The sequence below is a fragment of the Acomys minous genome (assembly GCF_964271855.1).
Source record: "Acomys minous genome assembly, chromosome: 7".
Lineage (NCBI taxonomy): Eukaryota > Metazoa > Chordata > Mammalia > Rodentia > Muridae > Acomys > Acomys minous.
In genome coordinates, this window is record NC_140488.1 from 45019528 (window position 1) to 45037709 (window position 18182).

Below are 18182 nucleotides of genomic sequence, written 5' to 3' on the forward strand. Positions count from 1 at the left end.
AGACAGAGCTTATCACAAGTATGTAGATCGGGCTGGCCTCCAACTTGGGGTGATCCTTCTGTCTCCAGAGTGGTGAGTCCCTGTCTCTTGAGTGCTGGAATTACAGGCATGCACTACCACACGCAGACAAACTGTCCTCTTCTAAGCAGGGAGTCTCAGAGGGAAGCAGCTCTGGCGTGTTTGTGCAAAGGAATTCTTGAGTTTTCAGGATTATCCTTTGGTGGTTGCTAAGGATGGATCTCTGGTCTGGAATGTTCTCAGCAAGCACAACATATGTGAGCTGAATCCACACAGTTAGGACTGACCCTCTCAAGGCAGGCCTTAATGATCCCTGGCCCCTGGGGACAAAAATGATAATATCCTGTAACAGTAAGTGAAAATGTGTCCATTCTTCAAATGTGTCCATTCTTCCCTAGACATTCCTTAAAGTCTTAAACTAAGACTCCTTTTTAGTGTTTGCTTATTAGATCTAGGGACACACGATAGGGAAAAAAAATAAATGTTAGTAAAAGGATAGATATTTATCATCAGCTTAAAAGCACACTAAAGACAACCCTCTTGTAGAATGTTCGCCAAGTTCCACGTAGCCCTCCATCTCTCTTACATCTTCTATACTAAACTTCCTTACATACTTTTCTTTTTTTAAATTTTTTTATTTAATTTTAATGTATGTGCATTGGTGTGAGGGTGTCAGATCTTGGAGTTGCACACAGTTGTGAGCTGCCATGTGGGTGCTAGGAATCAAACCCAGGTCCTCTGGAAGAGCAGACAGTGCTCTTAACCACTGAGCCAACTCTCCAGCCCCCCTTACATACTTTTCTTCCTCACTTCCTTGGGTCTGCTCAGTCTGCCATTACTCATGACACTGAAGCTGCTTTCTTCCAAAGACCAACACTTATTTTATTTTTTGAGATCCATACATGAGTCCTGTATTTACATAATTTGTACCCCATCCTCTCCACCTCCAATTCTTCCTGTGTCTCCCCAGTCCCTCTCAAATTCATAAAATTTTCTTCTTTAATTATTATTGTTACACACAACATCAACATATCCGTGTGTGTGTGTGTGTGTGTGTGTGTGTGTGTGTGTGTGTGGTGTGTAAATATAACCTGCTGAGTCCACTTAGTATGGCTTATATGTACATGTGTTCAGAGCTGGTAACATCTTTTTATTAATTTTTCCATACAATATATTTTGATCATATTCTTTCCCTTATCCAAAATCCTCTCAAATCCTCACTACCTCCCTACAACTTCCTGGACTTCACTGCTCGCGCTCTCTCTCTCTCTCTCTCTCTCTCTCTCTCTCTCTCTCTCTCTCTCTCTCTCTCTCTCTCTCTCTCTCTCTCCCTGTCTCAAAAACAAAACCCAAAAAGCAAAAAGCAAAACAAAGTGACAAAAAAAAAAACCCTAGTAAGAAAAAAAATACAAATACCTGAGACTAGATAGGTCATGGGCTCCTAGAGGAAAACCTACTACTATTATTTTGCTAAAGCAGTGGTTCTCAACCTTCCCAATGCTGTGACCCTTTAATACAGTTCCTCGTGTTGTGCTGACCCCAACCATAAAATTATTTTTGTTTTACTTCATAACTGTAGTTTTGGTACTGTTATGAGGCATAATGTAAATATCTATATGCAGGATTATCTGATAGGGCATCCCAAATGTGTCAAGACCCACAGATTTAGACCCACTGTGCTAAAGGAACATAGCAATAAAATGACTCCTAATGACATATCCATAGTTCAATGCATTGCTCAACCCTCATTGGAGAATCTTCTTGCAGTAGATAGTAATTAACACCTACACCCACAATTAGACAATGTGTAGAGACTGAGCTATTCTGAAGCACTCAGTCCTAAATGGGATGTCTTAATCAAACTCAAGGCTCAGGGATCTATATGAAAGAGGAGGCGGAAAGACTGTAAAAGCCAGAGGTGGCAAAGGACCCCAAGGAATCAGTGTCCTCCAGACACAACTGAGATGATACACATATGAACTCACAGAGAATGCAAAAGCACACACAAGACCTGCCTAGGTTCAAAACCCACAAAATCCCATCATGGGGAAGGAAGGGGACACAAAGTTCTCCATCCTTAACCGGAAGGCTATTTGCGATCGGTACCTGCTGGAAAAAGGAAAGTCAGTTTTCTCCAGTAGAGTGTCACTGGTATATCAACAACAGTCCGAAGGCAGGTCGAATGCCAAGAAGCAGTTGGCCAACACAAAAACAGACCCCTGGTTTTTGTGAGCTTTTCATTTTTTTGTTTGTTTTTTTGTTTGTTTTTTTGGGGGGGCTGGCCATTTCTTATCTGACACATCTGTGTTCCCTACAATTCTGAGTATCCTTCTTAATCTTTTTTTCTTCTTTGTTTCCTTTAAAGTTATTTTAACTTCTTTACAAAAAATGTACATATTGGACTTTGCAAAAATGTACATATTGGACAAAGGAGATGGCTTACTGGGCAAAGGGTTTGGTGCGAACCTGAGTTTAAATTCTTAGAACCCATGTGTGGCCAGGTGCAGTAGTATGTCTGTAATCATAATACTCCTATGTCAAGATGGGAGGCAAAGACAAAAATCTCCACCCTGCATATACAGAAGCAAACAATAAACAAAGTGGAAAGTAAGGACCAACACCAGAGGTTTTCCTTTGATCTCCATATGTGTGCCACGGACCCCATACATCCTCACCCATCACATACACAGCACACACATACAAATCACACACACGAATATTTAGAAAGTATTCCTATTAATGAAGTACTACATGATGTTTTGATCCATTTATATACCGTGTAATGCTTAAAACAAGTTAAACTTATCTTTCTCCCCTAGTACATATCTTTCTTTATTGTGAAAACACTGCAAATCCTTTCTTTTAGCCTTCTGAAATGTACAGTACATAATTATTGCCTGTAGTCACCCTGCTGTGCAATAATATCCCAGAATTTCTCGCTTTTGTATAACTATAATTTACTGCCCACTAACCAACCTTTCCCCATTCTTCTCCCCCTCCACTCTCCCCAGCCTCTGGTAAATAACCTTCCTACTCTTGCAGTATAATTGCTTATATCCTACGTGTCTTCCTTTGTTCATCCTTGCCTTAAATCTTGGTGTTTTTCAAGTTACAAAACTGCTTGTCTGTAATCAAATGTTTCTGCCAGTTCTGGCTCAACAATTATGGGCCATGTGATTTTGATCATTTGATGAAACTACATCAAAATGGCATCATTGAATTGTAAAATTACTGGTGATTTTTATTTCTATGTAATATATATAAGACATTTTGTACCCTTATTCCATCCCTGATTTTTAGCCCTTCTTAGAGTTATTCTGTATCTCACTGTGAAAGGCTTTCATTTTTTTTACTCTGCAAATATTGGTATTTTAACATCATAAGTATATATTATTTTCATAATCAGAAATATATTAAGTCAGTACAATTATATTAGCTTTTAAGAAGGTATTTGTTATCCTCTCCCACCACCGTGATCATTATAAACTAATGCTATAATACTAACTACAAATGTATGTGTTACCGAAAGAACTATTAGCAAGTTAATTGAAGGTGTACTGTGCTGCCTCAAGCTGATAATAAGGAATCCTATTACAGCTCAAATATCCTTCTCCCTGACACATGGCTTGATATGTAACCAATCAAACAAGGTCAGCATAATCAGGAAGCTCAACAAACAAGAGAAAATAGGTGTCTGTCCTCTAGAATTTTCAATGTAAAAAAACATAATCAACTTCATTACTAAAGAGGCTAAATCTATTTATTTATTAGGAGCAAATGAATATGACTGTTTTAACCTTAAGACACAAATCAGTATTAATGAAGCACACTACTCAACAAGCAAGTGAATTCTTAGTGAGCTGCTTAGGATGATCGACAGCTTCTTTGAAATAAATATATGTGATGAACATGTGATTCCTGGTTGTGTCTGCTGGATGGTGACTGATCTGTAGTCCATCCCTGAATCCCTCCCTGTTCTCAATGAAGTTCAAGGATGGGAAGAAGACTCGTAGCGTAGCTAACACTCTGAAGAGATGACCATGAAAACAAAAACAAAAACAGGCTTGTTTGTTAGGTCATGTGATATTGTTTCCTTATCAATATAGATCCCTCAAAGTAGGGGTACAAAAGAATTATGCACCAACTCCAGTTTAGAGGAATATTAAACTGTCAGAAGCCTGCTTTTCCCTCTCCTAGAACAAATAATCACTTAGCAGAACAACTGTAGGCCCATTCAGTTTTGGATATTAAAGATGGAGACGAGTGAAAATGGAAATTTACTGACCTAAAGCCTCAATGTACCCACCTGCTTCCTGACAAATAGTTCTTTGCAGAAGTCAGGCTATCTCCCTGCATATCTCAGATACCCATAGTTCTCCCCACCCCCATCACCACCACCGCTGCCGCCGCCACCACATTCCTCACTTGTCAACCGTAGTGCCTCTGTTCGTCATGTTCTCAGGCGTTAGGCAAGCTCCCATTCTTTCCTACCTTGTTTCTGTGATGGATATTCTTCCCCTCTCATCATCGGTGTATCTCTAATTCTACACCACAATCCCAACCTCACTTCACTGATCTAATAATTCCCCTTGGTTTCCAATATGTAGTCTAAAACTGGAGTAAGAATTTATGTTTCTAAATTCTGATGGTTCACTTCATCCTAACAGCCTCTTATGCCTCTTTGTTGGTACTATGTCCCCCCTCCCCCTGGCAAAGTTTCATTATCTCTTAAATCCCTCACACTGTGTGTGTGTGTGTGTGTGTGTGTGTGTGTGTGTGTGTGTGTGTGTGTATACACAGTGTAAAATCATACCTAACCTTATTTCAAGTATGATGGACAGTTAGCACATTGTGCTCACACATTCTAACACCCAATGAGAGCAAAAACCATCAACTCTGAAAAACAACAACTCCAGTCTTTTTCTTCTGGAGTTCCATATAGATTTGTATATAATGGCCTATTAGACACTGCTAACAAGATTTCTCACTGTGTTTCAAGTTCAAACTAGTACGAACTTAATGTACCTCTGTCTTAGAACCTTGTTTACTTTGTTTTCCATTCCATACCTCACCTTGCAACATAGGAACAAAACAGTAGAAACTATTGGATGGTAATTGCAAAAATGTGAAAAATTCAGGTGAGCTAGAAGAGAAAGAATCTGTATCTAAGGGTATAATTTACAGAGACCTCATTATTTTCATATATCTTGGTTAAAGCCATCATCATTTTTGTGGTCACTCACGTTAGAAACCTCACTCCTGTTTCTCCCTTACATGCTACACTCACCACTTTCCAGATCTATGTTTGTTTGTTTGTTTTTCAAGACAGGGCTTCTCTGCGCGTAACAACCCTGGCTGTCCTGGAACTCCCTTTGTAGACCTGGCTGAACTCAAACTCATAAATCACTTGCCTCTGCCTCTCGAGTGCTGGGATTATGGCATGTGCCACCACTGCCCAGGCCAGGCCCTATTAATATTAACATCAAAGTGTTTACTGAACTCATCCTTTGCTTCCTAACCTCACTGTCACAGCTGAGACACTCATTTGGACTAGTACAACTGCTATCCCCATGTTTTTCCAAACTCACCCTTTTCTCCTGTCATCATTCCCAAACTGAGGCATGTTCATACCGCCTCTGGAGTTCTTCAGAAACACACAGACCATCATTTAGCTCATGCCTTTACTAACTAAACAGGAAAGAAGTTGAAATCGAATAGTCCTTTATCCTTGTTTGCCTTCCATGGCAAAATACTTGGTAACTTAAACACTAGAAAAACAGTTTTATTTTCTCATAGCCCTGAAGCCCAGAAATCAGAAATTAGGATGGCAGTAGGGTTGGTTATAGTAAGGACCTTCTTCCTAATGTATAAGTGCTCCCTGTGTCATTACATGGTAGAAAAACAGTGGGCAAACTTTCCATAGGCTCTTCTGACAAAGTCACCCAGCCCATCATGAAAGCCTCACATGATCTGGCCTGAACCTATTTCCTAAAGACTTCATCTTCAAATTTTATCATGCTGAAAACTTAGGGTATCCCTATATGAATTTGTGGGGTACACTATCCAGCCAAAGCATAGTATGACATTCGATGGCTTTCACACCTAGTCCTGCTTCAGCTATTCTGCCTTACCTTCCTCCTGTCTACATGTATTCTGACGCCCCAAGAACTTCACACATAGTTCTCAAAATACATATAAAGTTTTTTTAAGAAAGAGAAAACACACTACCTGCACTCATTGTGTCATAACTTTATTCTTTCCCACCACCTTGCTTAGAATGTGTTTCATCCTTTGCTCCTGAAGAAATACCATCTCACTTTGAAATGTCCTGGTTGAATGTCATCTCCATTGCTAAATAATTTGGACTTTCTTTTCTTCACATTCATATCATTCTGCACATCTATCCATCAGATTCCGACTGACTTGCCTCCACCAGACTTTAAAACTATTTTCTTAAACATAATAGCTACTTGTGCTTCTATACCCTGACCTACAAAATGGGAGTCATAACAACCTCTGTGTCAGGTGTGGTGTGGTGATTAAGAAGGCAGTCTGTGTTGCTTCTAGAGAAATGCCTAGCACGTAATCAACAGTCTATTAACCACTTGCTAGTATTCCTAGTATCAAGTGAAAGAAAGCAGCAAGACAAAATCATTTCTTCATACTGTAGGGAAATATCTCTACTTTGCTACTCTAGTGACCTTGCAGTATCCACACAGGCCGTGTAAGCAAGGTTCTATGGTCCTCTGGGAATAGTAGGAAGGTAAGTAACCTTTGAGGAATTGCCTCTCTGCTGTTTATCATCTGCCTCTCTACCTTGTTGGAGGTCCTTAGTCTTGTAGGAGGTTGCCATGAGACAGTTTCTCACACTACTTCTTAGTTCCAGAAGAACACAGAACTTGCCATTTCGGTTACCCTGAGTACAGATGCAGGCTATACAGTAGAGCTAGCTGTCGCTCAGAATTAACGCCACAGCAATAGTCTACCCCACTGCTCAGGTTACATGCCATCTGGACCCTTTTAGTTTGATATTAACCTGTGAGCGAAGGATTTGAGGAGCGGATTGAAGAGTGATCTTTTGGTACTGTTTGCATAAGTAATAATCTACTTCCTTTGGGAGGTCATTGTTTTCCTATTGATGAATCTGTGAAAACTCTGTTCAGTCAGCTTACCAGCTCCCACTGCACCACTGCTTAGGGACTGCTTGGTCTTGTCAGTAAGAAAGAAGGAGAAATTTGTTTATTTTGTTTACCCACTGTGAGGTCCATCAATATAGCATCTGTCATAAAGAAGTTCTCTTGGAGCATCTGTTGAATTCATAAATCATAGCAAACAATGACGTTGTCATGGATATTTATAGAAAAACCATAGTGTAGAGACCTGGGGGAGGGGTTGGAATAAAGAATATAAAGAAGGAAAAGGAGCCAAGCAGTGGTAGCACATTAATCTCAGCACTTGGGTGGCAGAGGTCGAAGCCAGTCTACAGAGCAAGTTCCAGGTCAGCCAGAGCTGTTATACAAAGATACCCTGTCTCCAAATTAAAAAAAGAAAAAGAAAAAAGAAAATTGTAAAAAGGACAATATAATTTTTTAAAATGGGATCTTCTGCTTGTGGGGTGTGGAGAAATGTATCTGTGGTGGTTTGAATGAAAATGGCCCCCACAGGTTCACATATCTGAATGTCTGGTTCCCAGTTGGTGGACTGTTTAGGAAGGATTAGGAGGTGTGGCCTTGTTGGAGGAGGTGTGGCACTGGGGTAGGCCCAGTCTCTTTCTGTATGCAAGTTGTGGATCTGATGTGAGTGCTCGGCTCCAACTCCAGCATCATGCTAGTGTGCCTCCCACCATGCTCCCCACCACAATGATCATGGACTTACCCTATGAAACTGTAGGAAAGCACCCAATTAAATGATTTGTTTTTTAAGTTGTCTTGGTGATGCTGTTTCATTACAGCAATAGAAAAGTAACTCAGACATCTATGCCACCCATGAGTAAGAAACTCTATCTCTCTTCACATTCTTTCATTAATTCATTAGGAGTATTTGATACCTCACTAGCTCCAACTTAATATAATAATACAAAAAGACAAGATTAGATTAACATTATTCAAATGTGCTCCATTTGAATATCCAATAGATAGTTAATGGGTGATGGTACCTTTTTCATCAATGTGTTGAGATTTCTCATAAAAGTGAATTTGAAGAAGAGTGGATAGGAGGGGCAGAGAGGAAGTGGGGGAGGAACTGGGAAGAAAGAAGGGAAGGGAAACTGGTTGGGATATAAAAATTAATAATAATAATAATAATAATAATAATAATAATATAATAATAATGTGCATTTGGAAAAATCTTGACAGCTAAAACAAAACAAAACAAGTCTGTAAAGCACACTTAGCTCTAGCTCAACAATATTTCAGTACAGATTAAGACAAGGGAGACTTGGTAGCTACACACTCAGGAGTAGGTAGTAGGGGAATAATAATAGGCTCTCAGAATTGGACAACAGCACTCTTTAGGTTTGATAAAGATATTCATATTCCTGGCTCAGAATTTTGTTTAGTGCCCTCCCATTAAGTAAGGACAAAAGACAAAGTATTCTTTTGAAAGTCTCTGCATTAGATTATTATACTTCATCCTACTCCAAATAGTTAACCAATGCTGCGGTTCAATTTTCTTCATGTTTTAGTATTTCTGATACTGGACTGCATCTCAAAATTGATGTGTATAGTTCATATAAGTATCATCTTTCCTTTAAAGCATTTTATCAAGAAAATGGCATATTTATAATGTAAAGATGTCTTAGATTCAAAAATGCCATATTATCAACAGGAAAAATAGGCACATAAAATTGAGCAAGAAATCTTTATCTTAGTTAAGTTTTTATTACTGTGATAAAACACCATGACCGAAGCAACTTGCCAAGGAAAGGAGTTTATTTCATCTTTCACCTCTCATGTCAGATTCTATCACAGAGGGAAAACAGAGCTGGAATCTGTGTGCAGGGATTGATGCAGAGGGCATGGAGGAGTAGTGCTTACTGGCTTGCTTCTCCTTGGTTCTCAGTTTGCTTTGTTTTACAGCTCAGGACCACCTGCCCTAGACTGGCACCACCCACAGTGGGCTGGGACCACCTACATCAAACATCAGTGAAAAAAAATGCACACAAGGACTCATTTACTGGCCAATGTGGTGGAGGCGTTTTCCTAACTAAGGTTTCTTTTTCCCAGATGAACCTGGTTTGTGTCAAGTTGATTAAAAAAAAAAACAAACTAGCACAGATGGGGTCAATAGTCTCTTTACTTTGAGTCTTATCAGTGGACTTAAGCAATGAGAATGGCTGTCACTGTTCATTTACTCCCAGAAAAAAACTTCAAGCTAATATTTAGGAATTTCATTATTTACTATGTAGCTAATCAAACCCATGACCTCCTGCACATTTCTATTTCTGCCATTATTTCTGATCTACACACTTCCAGCCCAAGTCAGGGCTTTTTAAAAAATTCCATGTTGAGAGTCAGTTTACCATCATACATTTGCCCACACTTATTCTTGATTGTTGTTCCAGTCCCCATTTATTCAAATACGCCATGCTTGCACACCTTTCCATCTGCTCTTATCTCTGCTCAGAAGGTCTTTCTTTGCATGTTGTCCACTACAGAAATACTATTCATCCAGATGGAGTTAACTGATCTTTTTCTGCTGAGCATTCTGCACCTGTTACATGTCTCCACATACGGACTGACCATACAGAACCCTGGAGATTATTTTTAAAAGACATCTATCACCTGAACTGTAATTTTCTCAGAAACGAACTATTTCTGATTTCTCTTTGAATGTTAGTACTTAGGACAGAGTTTAGTATGTAGTAGAATTCATTAAGTATTTAAAGATGAAGAATAAATATGACAAGAAAGAAAAGTAATAAGAAGAATATAGAAGTGGCAAATGTGGAGCTGTGATATGATTCAGTTGATAACACACTTGCCTTGTAATCACCAAGACATGAGTTTGACCCCCACCCTCAGAAACTTCATAACAAGGCCAAGTGTGGTATGGCACATGCTTGTAATTTCATAGCTGAGGAGGTTGATGAGACAGGAGCATTTCTGCCTAATTGGTAAAATCCAGGCCAATAAAAGACCTTGTCTCAAAAGAGATGGGTGGTGTGTATGAGATGAAAATGACACTCAAAATTGTCCTCCAGCCTACACGGAGAGAGAAGTGGGGGGGAGGGGGGAGAGAGGAGGGGGAGGGAGAGAGAGAGAGAGAGAGAGAGAGAGAGAGAGAGAGAGAGAGAGAGAGAGAGAGAGAGAAGTGCCATGACATGAATAATGTTTTATTTGATGCTATTTTTCATTGGGGTCCATGCCTTATCCAAACCTGAACTCCTTGTTAGACTTACAGTTGCCTACACTGAGTTTAATTGCTAATAATAAAATCAATTTATCTCTATTAGGTTTTCCTTCCTAGTTGGTTATAGATTCACTACAGGGAAGACACAAATATTCTCTATATATTTTTACTTTGTTTTAGATAAACTGTATATGCCTGTTATGAGATGTGATTTAGTTTCTAAGATCCTTTATTCAGGTTATCTTTAATATTAAAACTGATAATAATTTGCATAAGAAAAACGGATAGACTTGCAACAGTTTTATTTATTTAGAGCCTATGGTTTCTCCAGAGCTTAGAGCAATCCCCAGCACTAGACATTAAAAACCTAATTTTACAGTAATTTAAGGGAGAGAAATTTGAATATTACTGGTAAGACCCTGGGAGCTAATTACTTCAAGATCACTTGAAATCTCAACTCATTAGAGTTTGGAAAAAAATCTCCTGAGGTCCTTAAAGTCACTATTCCCATTATGTTACTTGATTCGATTGAATGTCTTAGATTTTGTTAATAAGAGAAAACTTCAAGCTACTGCCAAAAGGAGAGTCCATTTATCATTTTCTTGAGAAAAGATATTAAGCATCTCTTGAGGGTACCTCAGCATTTGATAATGTAAGAGAAGGAAACGGATAAAAAAAAAATAGCCCCTGATCTAAAAAATAAAATTATAACACCAATTACTAGTACATGTTGTCAAAGTGAATTGTATTTCACATTCTAGGGCTGACTCAGAGTTTTCAACAAAATCACTGTGAGGATCGAATAAGTAACGCTGCAGTTCTATCATTGCTGTTATTGGCATCGCTATTGTTGTTAGATAGAAATGGTGACATGGTCCCTGATGTGTTCTGTCTTCATGCAAATAAGAGAACTAAGCATCATTTTACAGTTATTTTTAGCAGTAAAAATCAGATCTGAAAATCAAGAAGAAAACACTTTTTGTAGTTCCTCATTATAAGCTGAGTCATCCCACGAATAGAGGAATAATAGAAAAGACAGATTCAGTGAAGGAAATATTTTCTCCTATTTGGCTTGTCAGTACATCAGAAGGTAACAAATGATCAGATAAGCAGACAGAACTAGAACTGAAAAATAATCAGTATGCCAATGGGTAGTGTCACTAGGACTAGAAATAGTGTTTTGGGTCATACAACTTGATCATGTTTCTTTGTAAATTTTGTCTAACATGTATAAGCTTAGGTGATTTTTTGATGTGGTCCATTTTAAATTATTTCATCAATCCCTTGATATCTTTTATCAGCCACTATTTGTAGTTCACATATTTGTTTACAATACTATGAAAATAACAGTTATCTATAATGGTCATACACAAAATGGGGGGAAAAAAGTGAGCCTTACCACCAGCTCCTCACAGCATGCTGTTGAAGGATCCTTTCTTGTTAGCCCTAGGTATACATCCTCAGTTCCCACAGTTTGTTGGAATACAATCTCATAACTGAAAAAAATATCAATATTAGTGACAATACTCAGGTGAAAGAACAATTTCCTGTCACATCACACAAAACATACTGGAAACTTCTGAGGTTATGTTAGCACAAAAAAAGAAAGAAAGGAAAGGACTAAAATAGGTGAAGTGCTCAGTGTTTTTCAAATACGTACTAGAACACAAAGGAACAGGGTCTAGAAATGTAGTCAACACTGTAAACACTGAGGGCCAGGACTGTTTTCTAAAAAAAGCTTACCTGCTTCAGCTCTATGCCAAATAAGTGGGTTGAAGGAACTTCTAGTACAGGCCCAATAAAATTACAAATAAAGTAAGTAATTTTTTGACTACACTTTCTCAGAAAAACACTGGACCTACTACCCCTGGGATTGTTGGAAAGATAGAAAACTTTCTTTGCTGATTTGAAACCACAAAGTAAAGATGATCTAGATTCAGTATTGCCTGCCATTAATTATGTGACCTTAGTGATGTTACAAATGCACAGGATGTTGCCTTCTAAATTTGTATGATTTATGGGAGACACGAGTGTGAATTACCTATCTCTATGGCTGTTTGTGCTTCTAAAATTCCACAGAGGAAACAGTGGTAGTATAGTTGTGACAGCTTGACTACGAAGTTTAGATTCAAGTCAAGTGGAATTCTTAATAATGAAAGGTTTTCCTTTCCTTTCCACACCATACCACACCACACACACACACACACACACACACACACACACACACACACACTTCACAAACATTCGCTTTGTTCTAAGAATAGAATGGATAGAAGCTCATACCATTTTTCTAATAGATTCAAACAATGATTTACAAGGGTTTTTTTCATCTTTCTCCCCCTTTCCCTCCATTTCCCTTTCCTTTTCTTTCTTCCCTTCCTGTTTCTTCTCTCTCCTCTTCCTCCCCCTTTCTTCTTTCAGTGTTTGGGATCTAAGTGGGGGCCTCAAACACACATGCTAGAAAGTGTTCAACCAAGGAAATAGTGTGACAAGCAGATTAGAAGGCTAAAGGCTACATTTAATTTCCAACAATATGTAAACTTAAAAGTAAAAGAATGAAAAAGAAATTTCTGAGTTTGAATGGGATGAGCAATAGGTCGCTGTTTGATATGGAATACCTTTCCCTTAATAAGCTGTAATGTCTACTAAGTACTTATAAAGGTGAATCCAGGTTAAATCAAAACAAAATGAACTCAAATGTATGTGTGCGACTCCAAGATGAAATTTCTCATTTCTGCACTTATTCTGAGCTAAAGGTACAATTCTCCTACTTCATACTACATACATTTGCCTTGAGGTCCCCAAGGCATCTCAGAGTTTATGTCTCCAACACCAAACCATTTTGTCCCCATCTATAATCCTAAATAATAAACTCAGCATCCTTGTTCATGCATTCTTCCCATCCTTCATATCTAATCAATTACTAAATCTTCCTTCAAACTCCCTGAAGTATTGAGCCTTATTTCTCTCTCCTTAGGCCATTATTACTTTCCATTTGGTCATTTGCAGTTCTTCTTTGTGAACTTTGTGTTCATTATCCATTTTCCTCTTTACCCATTAGGACATTTTTGAAGTGCATTTCCATAAGGTTAAAAACATCAAGAAAAAATCTTGTAAAGCTCATGTCATGACTGGAGTTATTATTCACTTTGAACTTTGACAGATGCTCTCTCTGGAGAACTTCAAATGTCTAGATGAAAAGTGGACATTGACTCTAGTTGGGAGCTGGCTGCATAGGGATATGAGACATTCATTCTATAATATGACAAATGAGTGACTTTCATATAGATATGTGGGCATCATAAAACTTGAGGTTTACTTTATTCATTCTTTAGACATAGAAATGTGCCCCATGCCCAGCAGTAGATAGCCAACAGAAAATGACCTCAACAGCAACTCTGGAGGGTCTTTGTCTCAAAATATCATAGCAGGGGCTTCTCTTCTCTTTTAATTTTATCTTTTTAAAACTTTTCCCTCATTTTTACTCTACAGGTCTTTTGTAGAGCTATATAATATAGCTTCCAGTTTTATGTTTGCATGGGATTCTTGAGTGTGCCAACAAGTGGGTCTCTGTCTACATCTGTTTCTTGTACCTTTTCTTGGGATCTTCTCTTCCTGTTTGTTTTGTCCTGTTCTGATGTGTTTTATTTTTAAAAATCTTATTACATAATATATTATCCCTTAGAAGCTTGTTTGGTTTCTAATAAGAGACACAAAGGGGGTAGATGTAGATTGGAGGAGAGGTGGGGGAAGAACTGGGAGGAATAAAGTGAAGGGAAAACCATAATTAGGGTATATTATATGAAAAAATGATTTTCAATACAAATGGATTTAAAATATAGGTACCCTAGCCAGACACAGTAACACATGCCTGTAATTCCAGCACTCTGGGAGGCAGAAAGGCAGTCAGATCTCTGTGAGTTCAAGGCCAGCATGGTCTACAAAGGGAATCTAGGAAAGCCCAGGCTACAAAGAGAAACCCTATCTTAAAAACCATATGTTGAAAAAGTAGATTTTTAAAAAATAGGGTATCCAAAGCAGAATAAGAACTCTGACTTTTTTAAAAACTTTATCCTTTTTGAACCATTTAAATCATTTACCAAGTATTGTACCAAATCTAATTTAATTTAATTTTATTTTAAGCTAAAAATAGAGAGATAGATAATTTCCCAAGTAAGGAGTAAGATATTAAGGTTATCTGCAAAATTTAAGATGCCTTTATAATCAGATTTTAAAGAATGGCCATTGGAAAAAATGTTTATAGGTGTATTTTACACATGCCTTGGCTTGGCTAAGAAATGGACCATAGCGGCTAGTTTAAGTCAACAAGGACTGGAATCACTGGAGAGGAGGGAGCCTCAGTTGAGGAAATGTCTCCATAAGATCAAGCCATAGGCAAGCCTGTAGGGTATTTTCTTAATTAATGATTGATGTGGAGGGCCTAGCCCAATGTGGGTGGTACCACTCCTGGGGTGCTGACCAGGGTTCCATAAGAAAGCAGGCTGAGTTGAGCCTGTTGTTGAAAACAAAACAAAACAAACAAACAAACAAAACAAATAAACCAAAAGCAGAAAAAAAAAGATAAAAAGAAAGCAGGCTGCTCATGAAGTGAGGAGCAAACCACTAAACAGCACTGCTCCATGGTCTCTGAATCAGCTCCTGCCTCCAGGTTCCTGCCCTGTGAGTCCTGTCCTGTCTTCCTTTGATGATCAACAGTGCTGTGGAAGTGTAATCCAAATAAACTCGTTCCTCCTCAACCTACTTTAGTCATGTTGTTTCCTCATGGCAATAGTAATCCTAAGTAGGACATAGACCTTGAAAAAAAGTCATATAAAATGTTTTTAAATCTTCAATTCTTTTTTAAATAAAGCTTACACGTCTTTGGCATTATTTATTTGAAAGCTGTATCCTTCTTGTCAGTTAATTATCTTGATCTACCACTGCTTTTATTTTTAGAACTAACATAAGGTCATAATTAAAAATATGTATTGGACAATTTTGTAGTCAGATGTAAAAATGTTGTCAGATCACTTGCCCTGAACGTCTTTCAGAATAAATTAGGCCAGACAGGAAGATTCACATGTCAAAGTAGAGAAAACAAGATCCTTAGTTTGAGGCTAGCTTAGGCAGTAGAGTCTTTATACATCATACATTTGTATAATGTACTATACAAAACTAGTATAGTGTACTATAATAAAGTACATTATAATTAGGAATTACTTGTTTTATATTTCTGGGTGTTTTAAATGCTGAAGATTTTAAGATATAAATGTATATGTTTTAAAGTCTTTTTAACCACAAATTTTATCTATGTATGTAAATGTTATTTCAGTTTCTTAAAAGAGTGATTTTTTTATCAGGATGAAAAGATTTTGTATGAAAGGCTGCAAAGCAAAGTTTGAATCCTAGTTGCAAAATATACTGAATACTGAGCATAGCCCTGAAACATCTAGTAAATATGTCTGCATAATAATTGATAATTGAAAGGAAGACATAGCCTTTTACTGAAACTACAGAATACTGGTAATTAAAAGTAGACCTTTGACACACCAACATGGTATTGTAATTTGGTTTGTATGAATGTTTATAATTTAATGGCTGTTTTTCCTCTCTGGCAGTTCTAAATTAAACAAAACTGAAATTGAATATAAATTTAATAATGGAAATGCTATATTTTTCACTATTGCTAGATAATAACTAATAGGAAGCCATTGCTTCTAATTATTTGTTTTTGCTCTATAATGGGAACTGTAATCAATTGCACATGCTCTCTATGGCCTTGTAGTTTTATCTCTTATGTGGTACAAGTTATTTGTGAATTTTATAAAAGCATAATAGTATCAAATGACACATTGAACCTAACTATCTAAACACATTCCTGGTGTCATTTGACTTACTCTGGGGTTTCTCGAACATCCCATATATCATCATGCTCTGCTCCTTCTGGAACCTCTTCTGGATTCCAGATGTTCTCACTTTCATCACCACTGGATTTAGGAATGACTGTGAAGAAAAGAGAAGACACAACTGAAGCTGTTGCTTCTTCATGTTCTTCATATTCATTTGGGACAACTGATCAAAATGTTTTTATTTGTAATCACTAACTCATTTTTTGTCCACAAAAACTAAATTAGAATTTATCTTTAATATCATCATAGAACAATACTTTGTATAAATGTAATAATAACTGTAGAAAAATCACTTAAGCAAAAGAAGAAAATATGATAATCCACAACTAAATAATATTGAGATCATTAGTATAGATAGGCTGGTGGTTATGGGAACTGGGATCCAGGAGCGGATTAGGAAAATGGTGTCACCAAGCCAGGAAACAGACTTTGGAGATCATCATTGAGTGCAGATCTATTTTATTGCACAGAAGCAAGTATTTTTATACAGCCTTTGGATCAATGGGGAGTTGACATAAGCTCTGGGGTAGCCAACCATCCCACTGTCACTATGTCACTATGGGGAGGTGACAAATAGAATCTTCTGTAAAATATTTATGTAAAAGAGAAAGCTGAAGTGCAAGCACTCTGATTTATATAGAGTTATATTATCTTGCATTGTGTTTTACTATAAAAGCCCTTTGATACATTTCCTGTGTATACATTATATAATCTTTAAAAATATTGTTAATTAAAGAAATGAAAAACAGTATCTAGAGTAATTACTTTTTAGTGTAGTATTTTCCTACTGCATATGCATACTTTAAAGAAAATCTCTATCACTTGTACTTTAGGCAAAGCCGAGCAGGTGCTTGGGTTTTTATGTATCATTCTTAAATGCTTAAAAATATATAGGTTCTAGTAAGCATGCAAAAGCCCAGATTGCATTTGTTCCATTGGTGAATCAATTGGAGACCCACATTAGGTTCAGAACATTACTTTCAGTCCTTTAAGCTTTCCCAGAAATGCACCTGATTGTCAGGTTTTCAATTCCACAATTCTTTGTAAAGCATCCACTTCTATCCAGCACTAGCCTTCTAAAGCCTAAATGCAGGCTTATATATAACATTTTACATATTACTCATTGCTCTCCAATTTTTGAGACTATTAGACCTACATTATCAGAAATACGGCAGGATGGAAACTCATCCAGATATGCACTAGCCTGTCATGTAGTGACTATCTCTAGAGTGGGTCAAAGAGCCTCTTGAGTAGACACAGTAATAATAACTAAAAATTTAAAACCGTCCTCAGACCTCATTTTATCCATTATTTTAAACATTTTTCTATACACTATCTTTTAAATCAATTAATTTGATGAATAAAACGTGCTTCTCATTTCTGGTCATCTTCTGGTAACTTTGAGCAGGAACAACAGAATTAAGGCTTTTACATTTTCAAAGATTTGTAAAATATTTAATTCTAATTCTGTGAGAAAGTATAAACAAACATGCTTGAGAGTCACAAAAATTGATTTTTTTTATCTGTTTGAATTCTTTTTTAAAATAGTAGTAGGTGAGGATTCTAATACTAAATTACAACCCTAGCTCCTGGGCCAGTATGTTTTTTTAAGGAACCCCATAAACTTCCCTTTAGAAGCATTTCAACGTCAAGATAAAATTATGTAGCTATTTGCTTTACTTTCTTTTTCAGAACAGATCTTTGATTTCCGCTATAGTCTCAAAGGTTATCAAATTGCCTGGCATATAACAGACTCCCAATAAATACTTGTTGAAGTTGTATTAATAAATGGATTTTAGGGACTTTCTACACTATACAAGAGTGAAAAGTGAAGAATCTAAAGGTCTTGGTGGTCCTATGGTTGCGACAGAAGAGAAGCAATGTGCCTGAAATTAAGCCTAAGCA

At 37.3% G+C, this 18182-nt stretch overlaps 1 protein-coding gene across 2 annotated transcripts in view; it reads right to left on the reverse strand.

Moving 5' to 3' along the window:
• Positions 1-18182, reverse strand: part of DNAAF6 (dynein axonemal assembly factor 6) — a 41589-nt gene that overhangs the window by 10683 nt on the left and 12724 nt on the right. For both annotated transcript variants that reach the window (XM_084789245.1, XM_084789244.1), the window contains exons 4-5: positions 16266-16371; positions 11768-11864 (exon numbers count right to left, since the gene is read on the reverse strand). In XM_084789245.1, the coding sequence (XP_084645371.1) occupies positions 11768-11864; positions 16266-16371 (203 nt within the window). The remainder of the gene's footprint in view (positions 1-11767; positions 11865-16265; positions 16372-18182) is intronic.